The following is a 9,915-nucleotide window of genomic DNA, read 5'->3' as shown; positions in this document are numbered from 1 at the left end:
ACCTAGTGCTGCATGTTTAGTTCTACCACATAAGTGTATGGATTCCAGATGAGAATACAATTAGTATATAGATTCAACACAACATGTGGGGTCAATTTGAAAAATGAAGCATGAATGATATCTAACTCAGTCCGCTCAACAAGTGAACCCTTAAATTCACGTAAAGATAGCACAAGAGGATGTTGTCAGGAATATAAAATATTAGGGAAATGTTCGTCCATATCTGCCTGACATAGATGTCTTATTCCCCTTCTGCTCAGCACAAAAGCCCCAATTAGCACACACCTGGGAAATAGTTTATGCAAACAAGGCCAGCCAAGGAGTGTTATAACTTCGTTAGGAAGCAAGCATCTAGTCTCTGAAAGACGTAGGAGGTAATTAAAACGCAGGCTTGCAGTAATTTGCATGTAACTGTTGAAGCTGCTTCCCAAGCCTCAAAAGGAAAATATCTAGACGCACTGATTCCGATATGAAATCTTGCGAGGTCCATAGGTCCAAAAGTAACAGGACCCATATGGGTAGTAACCAAATCAGCCCAGGAATGTATAGGTAGTTTTCCAGGGCTGTAACCAAAATCAGGGAGCTGTAGCACAAAAACACCAGAATGGCAGACTGCAGCTATGTGATATCTAAATAAAGATAAAATCATAAGGGAAAAACTGACATAGTTTGCAAGCTTCTGCAATGAACGAGCAATGATTTATCACAGAAGTTAGCAGTTTTAATAAAAATGGACAGGCTGGAGATCGGCCCACATGATGTCACCACAAGGGGCGTGTAGCCAGATCTCCCCTTAGGTATAAGAGAATCCATGGAGAAGACAGGAGCACTCATTGCCCAGGAGGGGAATTATAAGCATCGGGTCCTGTTCAATAACAGCATATGCCAACAAGAGAGCCCCTCCTCCACCTATATTGAACCGTCTCCACGATCGTATAGTGTAAGTTTTTCTTTTTTTACCCTGTATGTTATGTAACTGCCTATGTATTTTAATGTCTTCCTTGTATATAATTTTTCCTAAACACTGCCTCCTTTCAGATTAAATATAAAATTTAATAGTTGTTTCTTTTGTTCTGTAATCGTTCACCTCCCCAAAGCCATATACGCTACCAAAACGCAGGTGTCCGGCCAGGCCTGTATGATATTTCAAACTCAGCCGGTGGTGGCAGAGAGTATTAATTGGGCTATCGTGAAGCTGACAGTGACCGTATGGAGGGCGTTAAACACAGATTTCAGGCTGTGGAGCCCAGGGTGTTGCACCATACGCTCACTGGTCGCTTACCAATGCCTACGTAGAGAGTAGTCTGGATTGAGTGCTTGCAACTCCGGACAAAATATTGACAGCGTGGTGAGATTGTGTGATCTCCCCGGTGTCGTCCTGACTGTGTGGGTGGTATTCCTGACAGATTCACACTTTTGCCAAGTTATGAGCGCGATTTGAAAATTTCTGCTATAAACACCAGCCAAAAATGACTAGTCAGTTTTGGGTATGATGTTCATCTGGGTTTAATTATTGCAGTGTCAACCAATACCATGTTCTATTCCCTCAATAGAACACTGATTAAACAGAAGACTTTAAAATGCAGTTTATTTGTATAAATAAGATCCCCTAGATCCACTGTTAAGGTGCTGTCAGCGAAGTTCAGTCTCCTTCCACGGGTGCACGCCAAAACACCTTCCGATCTGCCTCCCCCTCACGGTTTTGAAGCATACCATCATTATTGGGAATGAAGACTGCAGTCAACTATCAGACCCTGCGAGCATGGAACATCTTACATATAATCTGGAAGATCCTTTTCAATCACCTAGAGGAAAATTAACAGTTTCAGATTCTGAATGCCTGAAATATAAAAAAATTCTTAAGATGCGGACTTACAACTGGATCATCCATGGGGCTATATCTCTTAACTACGCAACCTTCTTTGTTAATGAGGAACTGTAACAAGAATAGACAAATTGAAGGGGCAGAAAGTAAAAATTTTTAAGCAGCAATCATTTTAAGGGCCTTACCTTGGTAAAATTCCACTTAATTGCACTAGAGCGGGGAAAAAAAAACAAAAAAAACATTAAAGACAGTTAGTATAATGTATTTGGGAGAAGATAAATGTCCCTTATATTGCCCAAGATATCTACTAATCCCATAAACAATGTTAGAGGCAAGGGACCAGTTTTACAATTAATCTTAAACAGCATAAAACAGATGCAGATTATATGGAAAAGATATGGCTGCTTTGAATTGGCAAACAAACACTTACTAAGCACAGGAGGAGGAGTTTACCTGCTCAGAATTTAGAGGAAATCAGACTTTAGCTTAAGTTTTAAATTGAATCTTTACAGCACAACACTGAAAATATTTGCACTTAGGCCTTATTGCCCCATGTAATTTGAAGCTTTGAAAAGTCCTGGAGTGGAAACTATAGATTTTACACACTGTTCACTGTGTTCAATATCATGTGAACAGTCTTAGGCTGAATATGCGTGAATGCGAAGGATCGTTCTAGGCATAGCTAGAGACAATGGATGTGACTGCAGCTTCTGCAATGCTGTGTTAATTGGTACCAATAAATCTCTGTGGTAGTTTTGTCTATACCAACTAAGACACTTATGCAAATGATACCACTATATAAAGTTTCAGCAAAGTCTCGCACACTAGGATCAGTACACTGCTCAAAGCTAGGAATAAGACCTTGGGTCTCATTGAGCACTATATGATGTGTAATCTTAAGAAGACTTTTTGCCACATTTGTGTCATTCACAAGTGACTGATTCCAAGGAACTAGTCCACTGCCAGGAGTTACAGTAGTTTAACATAACCCCACCTCCTCCCCCCTACCCCCCCCCAAAGACTGGGAGTCACACAATGCAAATTACAAGTCTAGTACATAGTCTTCACCCTGAAGTGAACGTTTTAGTTCTCTTTTCAGGATAGCCTTTTACATAAAGTGATGCAAGCCTATAATTTATAGTACATTGAGAACAACTGACACTTACTCCCCAAGGGTACCCCTCCCTTTAGGTTGCGCCTTCATCCATTTCCACAGGGGATGGGCACCATCACCATTGACATCGATCTTACTAAACATGTCGAATTTCACCTGGTAAGAAGCAGCAAAGTCCTTTATTTGAGCTTCATCCCCAGGTTCCTTCCATGGGAAAAAAAGAAAATGAATATTTTTGCATCTGCACATTAATCATTTTCTAGATGCAGAATATAGAATGCCTCCATATTGAGACTAATTGTTTATTAAGTATTATAATAATGCACTTCAGCTGTAAGCACACATTGACCACTTAGTAAAAAATATTAAATTATACAAGCCCCTCTGGGTCAGGCTCTTAAGCCATGTTCACATGTCCATTAGTGAACAGTTATAACAGATCCAGTAAGCAAAAATACAGATCTGTTACAAATTAAAGAAAAATAGCTGATTTAACAGGTGTCGTCCATAGTCTTAAGTGTTAAAAAAATATATAAAATTGATCTGGAAAAGATCTAACTGATCACTACTGGACATGTGAACATAGCCTTGTCAGTATACCATTCACAGCCTACTACCATAACAGCTGTATTAAGTAATCCAATGCCAATTGCTGAAAGCTTTATTCCCTAGAATCCAACATTTCTGATCTAGAAATTAATGCATTGGAGTTTTAAGGGAACACCTAAGGCTGTGTGCCCATGATGCATTTAAGCAGCAGCAAAAACGCTGCAGAAACACTTAAACGCATGGTAGAAGGTCTGCCATGGTCCCCAGTGATAATCTGCATGTGCCGTGTACATGCTGTGGAAAAAACAAAACAAAACGCAGCACTACCAATTATTTTGCGGAAGTGCTGTGTTTTTGCCGCCATTGACATACATTAGAACGCATGGATTATGCATCACTGTATATATAGATGCAGAATCCATGTGTTCTAATGTGCGGATGGTACCCAGGTCTAGAGGAGAGGAGAGGAGACTCTCCTCTGGACCCGGGTACCATAGAAAACTGTCAAAATATATTACACATATATACACTTACCTTCTGACGGCCCACAGTGCGCTCCTCCTTGCTTGCCGGCAGTTCGCGATGGACTGAAGGACCTGTGCTGATGTCATAGTCATGTGACACTGACGTCGGCAGGTCCTTCAGTGTACTGCTGCTGAGACGGTGAAGCAAGACTGCGGGGGCCATCAGAGGTTAAGTATAGAATTATTTTTTACATTCTCTCGGGTCACACTATATAAATCCATGCTGGTTGCATGGATTTATATAGTGTGACCAAGTTGACAAGTACTTTCCAAGTGATGCTAAAATTGCTTAGAAAGCGCTTGACAACCGACATGCAGAAATGCACTTCCGCATGTCCCTGGCAGGAAAATGCATGTACAATCCGCATGTGTTTTTTCTGCCAGGTAGATGCAGAAACACTCAGGAAAAAATTCTAGAAGATTCTATCCCCTTTGGAATAGGTGTGTACACTGTGCAAGCGTGTTCAGATTCTCTTCTGCACCACAAATCAGACCAGTGTGTGGACTGGAAGTAGTATTCCTAGTGTAATCACAGCAGCAGATCGATTCGGGGACTGCAGTCCATCAGCCAGGTGATTAGACACAACCAAAATGTTTGTAGATCCCTTACCTTCTGGGGTTCACAGTGTGGCTTTTGAGTAGCCAGGGCTGGCATGTTATTTGTTGGAATGCAGTATTACAGTACATACAGCAAGCTACTTCTGATGTACACTGTAGACCTGGGCAATGGAAGGTGACGATCTGAGAGTACATACGAATCCAATCTTTATGTAACACAACTACTGCAATGGGGCTAGAAAATACATTTCTTGCTTCTTTACCATTACATGTTAGTTTCTCAAACAGGTTTCGGCCATACAATGTAAAAGGAGGGGAGGGAAAAAAAAAAAGCCTATACCTGTTTCCCAAACTGGTTGCAAGGAAACCCAAGGATGTGTAAACCACTCTCAGCATATTTGGCGTGAAGGTTAACAAGCTGAGTGTAGTTTACTGGAGTTTTTCCTCATTTCGATGCTACATTTACAATGATGCAGACAAAGCCCCTGTGAAAAGACATTACATAATTATTTCTGAGACAATACACAATTGTTCCTAAAACATGGTAACAAGTAACCGCTAATCACCAGCTCTGACCAGACTAGTGGGAGGCTGGGCACATCTGCAGCAAAACACTAGAGCGGTAGCAAGCGAAAGGTACCTGTATTTCTCCAGGGACACTGCATTGCCATCAATGTCCGTAGCGGAGAACTCATAGATGCTTTTGGCATTCTTCCAGTTATCCACCTGAGCACACTGCAACACAAGCATACACATAAATGCCGCATTACTGTGTTACTTAATGTCAGCTGCTCTAGTTCTGAAAGATTTCAGAACATATCCCCCCCCCCCCCGTAATACATTTGTGGACACTTTCAAAAAAAAAAAAAAAAGAAAAACAACTATGCCACCAAACACTGCTTTATTCACCCTCCTGGAGTCCAGTGACAGGTCTTCACTGCTCATGTGTTATTTTCTGCAATGCTGAGGTCACATCAACGACACTGCAGCCAATCAGCAAGCTCAGCAGCTCTGTCCAAGTAAACACCACAGCAGCTCAGCCACTGAGCTCGCAGATTAGCTGCAGTGCCATGGCAGGGACAGCCATACACAGCAGACAAGACATGAGAAGCAGCAGGGACTTACAGCTAGACCCAAGGTGGGTAAATAAAGTAGTTTAACCCCTTAAGCCCCACGGGTGGTTTGCACGTTAATGACCAGGCCAATACTTCTATTCTGATCAGTGTCACTTTATGAGGTAATTACTCTGGAACGCTTCAATGGATCCCCCTGATTCTGAGATTGTTTTTTCGTGACATATTGTACTTCATGATAGTGGTAAAATTTCTTCAATATCACTTGCGTATATTTGTGAAAAAAATGGAAATTTGGCGAAAATTTTGAAATTCTAGCAATTTTCACAATTTGACTTTTTATGCCCTTAAATCAGAGCCATGTCACAAGATAGTTAATAAATAACATTTCCCACATGTCTACTTTACATCAGCACAATTTTGGAACCAACATTTTTTGATAGGAAGTTAAGGGTTAAAAATTGACCAGCAATCTCATTTTTGCAACAAAATTTACAAAACCATTTTTTTTAGGGACCATATCACATTTGAAGTCACTTTGAGGGGTCTTTATGACAGAAAATACCCAAAAGTGACACCATTCTAAAAACTGAACCCCTCAAGGTGCTCAAAACCACATTCAAGAAGTTTATTAACCCTTCAGGCGCTTCACAGGGAGTTTTTGGAATGTGGAAGAAAACAATGAACATTTAACTTTTTTCAAATGTTACTTTAGATCAGTGTTTCCCAAACTCCAGTCCTCACGGCCCCCACAGGTCACATTTTCAGGATTTCCTTAGTATTGCACAGGTGGTGAAAGCATAAAAACATCAGGAATTCTCTCATCTGTGCAACACTATGGAAATCCTGAAAACATGACCTGTGGGGGCCGTGAGGACTGGAGTTTGGGAAACACTGCTTTAGACCCACATTTTTTTTTTTTATTTTTGCAAGGGTAACAGGAAAAAATGGACCCCAAAATTTGTTGTACAATTTCCCCTAAGCACACAGATAACACATATGTGGGGGAAAACCACTGTTTGGGCGCACGGCAGGGTTCGGAAGGGAAGAAGCGCCATTTGACTTTTTGAATGTAAAATTTGCGTTTTATTCCATTTTTTGTTTGGCGGTATGATTGTGCTTTTTGCTTTGTTTTTTTTTTTGTTTGTTTTACAGTGTTCACTAAAGGGGTTAACTACTGGGACAGATTTATAGGTTAGGTCTGTCCAGATACGGCGATACCAAATGTGTACTTTTATTGTTTTGGGGTCTTTCATAATGTTTATTGATGGGTACATAATATTTTTTGTGGATTATTTTTTTGATTTTTTTATAATTTTAACAATTTTTTTCCCTTCATTTTTTAACACTTTATTTTACTTTTATACTTTGTCCCACTATGGGACTTTCACTTTTTTTACTCTGATCGCCTGTATAGCATAGGGATGGAGCACCATCTCTGTGCTATACAGGCCATAAGCGCTGCAGATGCAGAAGATACTTGGATCATGCACTGCACATAATCCAAGTATCTTCCTGCTGTCTGGTGACCCAGATGTTGTCATGACAACATCCAGGTCATTATGATAACCACAGAACCCAGCCTCAGACAGCACAGGATGGCAGGGAAGAGGCAAGTATGCAGCCCTTACCTCCGCAATGCTGTGATCAACTTCTATCGCAGCATTGCTGGGGTTAATGTGCCAGGACTTCAAGAAATTCCATGCCCACTATGCGTTTGTGAACCTGCAGATCACCCGTGGAAACTGACACGAGGTGCGTTTTCTCAGATCCGCAGCATATCTATTTCTCTTGCGGAAACACATGTGTTTTGTGTGCGTTTCCACAGCAGAAACGCACAAACGCTACATGATTATCAATAAAGTTTGTTTAAAAAAACCTATTCTCTAATTTCAACATGAAAAACTGCATCAAAAAAACACATTTAACCAAGTTTGCATATTAGGTGCGGAAATGATGCAGAAATTGGGCAGCATCAAAACTGCACCATGTTCACATACCCTAAGTGGACCCTTAAGCCACAGACACATGTTCAGTATTTTACATCAGTGTTTGTAAGCCAAATACAGAAATGGGTATAAAAAAAAAATAAATAAATAAAAGTGGTGACGTGTTTCTGTTATACTTTCCCTAAAGTTGTTCCACTCCTGGTTTTGGCTTATAAATACTGATGTAAAAAAACTCAACGTGTGCACATGGCCTTGGAGAGCCTCTGGTTAAGGCTTGGTTTTGCAGGAGTAAACTAGAACATGATTTTTTTTTAATGCATACTGGTCCACCTCTTCTTGCACTGCAGCTGGGGTCCCCTGCCTCAGCCTTTTTGCTTTGTCTTAATGCAGGGAGGGGGGATGTGAATCAGTTGCAGCGGTCCTATGACCAGTCAACTGGAAAAAGTCTATTGGTGCATAATAGCATCAGAAAAAAAAAAAAAAAAAACTGGCCAGCACTTCCAAAGTAAGAAATAGGTGTTAACAGGTGCTTACTAGGAGCAGCCATCTCCATATACAACTAACAAAGTAGCACTCTAACGCTAAGTATACATGAAATATATGAAGTGTGAATAGCATTACTGCTGTAGAAAATAGAAATAAGTGAGAAATCTTAGCGCATAAAGTGCCAATTCAAGTGTACCTGGTAGCAGTGATGAGGCGTTTGTCAAAATACCAGGACCCTATCAATGTGAATACCTCTCCAAGAGACATCAGTCTGCTTATGTGTGAGATAAGATCCTGCTACAATTAGAGGTGGAGTGTTCAGTCAAAACTGACAAATGCCACAGGCGATTTTAATTACAGCAGGATCTTATCCCACACATAAGCAAATGGATGTGTCTTGGAGAGGTATTCACATTGATAGGGTCCTGGTATTTTGACAAAAGCCTCATCACGGCTACCAGGTACACATGAATTGGCCAGTTTATGCACTAAGATTTCTCATTTCTATTTTCTACAGCAGTAATGCTACTCATATTTCATGTTCGCATACTTAGCATTACAGAGTGCTACTTTGTTAGGTGCATAATAGTATGTCCTATATTAAAAAGGGGTTGCTCACTGCCCCCAATGTACTTAAGCTGTGGACACCTTCTTTAAAGAGCTGTGTGTTGAGCAGGCTCAGCAGCCATAGCCAGCACTTGTCTACAACAGTAGAGACCAGCTCTAGCCCCAATAGCTGCTGTCATTTGCAACACGATCATTGGGTGCCAGGGGTTCATCACTGCAGATGGGGGATTTGCTAATGACCACCATGGCTTCCAAATTAATCCCCCTGTAGTTGGGCTTCACAAGAAGCTAATAGCAGGATATAGATCACAGAACTAAACATTCAGAGGTTCAAGACTGCAAAACCAGAGCAACTTCCTCTCCCCACAACACCCCCAATTAAACGGTTTACCACACTATTACAAGTCTGATAGTGGGCATGGAGACCCCAGGGCACAGCAGTCTAGCAATGGCCCGCCATGTTAGAGCAGGTACAGCCGGGGACTGCGGCAGCCATAAAGGTGGGCGATAGTCACTCCCTTACATAACAGCACCTCAGTGTGGGCGGGAGTGAGGGCAGCACTGCTGAGCAGATAAGGACTTTACCCGCGGCTCCCACTGAGCTGCTCCTAATCCCACGAGGCCTTGTGGAAGCACCGACCGCCCTCAGAAGCCGGGCTGCGCGGGGAGACACAGCAGGAGCCCACCCACACTGAAGCCGGCAGAGATAAAGCTGCAGGACCTGCACTCCCATGGCTGGTGACCTCTACACAGCGCCAGGCCTTGTGGGAACCTGCCAGGCGCAGCATCGTACAACAATGTCGGTTATACCGGCAGGACCACAGCCACTAACCGCCGCCTTACCATGACTCTCCCGCAGACTACTCCGCTCACAGCACCGAGCAGCCGAACTGACCGCCCAGCGCCACCACACAGCGTTTTCAACATGGCACGAACACGTTTCGCCCTCCCATGCTACACGTAGACCAATCACTGTGATGGGGCGTGGTCTCTGCTGATAAACAACCCTAGCGGCGGCCAATCAGTCGCAGGCGGCTCGGCTGGTGGGTTGTGTACGGTGGCCTGGTGTGGCCGCGCTGGCTGCGCGTGATGTTGCAGTTTCCCGACTCGTCAGCTGACCTCCCGTTATGTGTATCTGGCTGCATTACTAATACCTGCCTCCTGAGCAATGGCGTCCATGGCGGCAGACTTGTTGTAATATATGGGTGACGCCATATTCTAATTACTGCTGCACACCCACCTTATATAAGGCTGCTAGCGGTGACAGGGA

At 42.5% G+C, this 9,915-nt stretch overlaps 1 protein-coding gene across 1 annotated transcript; it reads right to left on the bottom strand.

The window, feature by feature from the left end:
• Window positions 1-1,481: 1,481 nt before the first annotated feature.
• GPX4 (glutathione peroxidase 4) lies at window positions 1,482-9,646 on the bottom strand. The gene is made up of 7 exons (XM_073685373.1): window positions 9,489-9,646; window positions 5,211-5,305; window positions 4,911-5,055; window positions 2,992-3,143; window positions 2,011-2,035; window positions 1,877-1,936; window positions 1,482-1,805 (listed from the first exon to the last, which is right to left on the bottom strand). Exons 1-7 carry the CDS (start codon window positions 9,570-9,572, stop codon window positions 1,773-1,775), a joined length of 594 nt encoding a protein of 197 aa, XP_073541474.1. The 5' UTR covers window positions 9,573-9,646; the 3' UTR covers window positions 1,482-1,772.
• Window positions 9,647-9,915: the final 269 nt, after the last annotated feature.

The sequence above is a fragment of the Phyllobates terribilis genome, unplaced genomic scaffold (assembly GCF_046119375.1).
Source record: "Phyllobates terribilis strain yellow unplaced genomic scaffold, ASM4611937v1 Scaffold_1__5_contigs__length_1240528914, whole genome shotgun sequence".
NCBI classification, from domain to species: Eukaryota; Metazoa; Chordata; class Amphibia; order Anura; family Dendrobatidae; genus Phyllobates; species Phyllobates terribilis.
The sequence above is the reverse complement of the archived record's forward strand: the minus strand, read 5'-3'. Positions and strand labels throughout refer to the sequence as shown.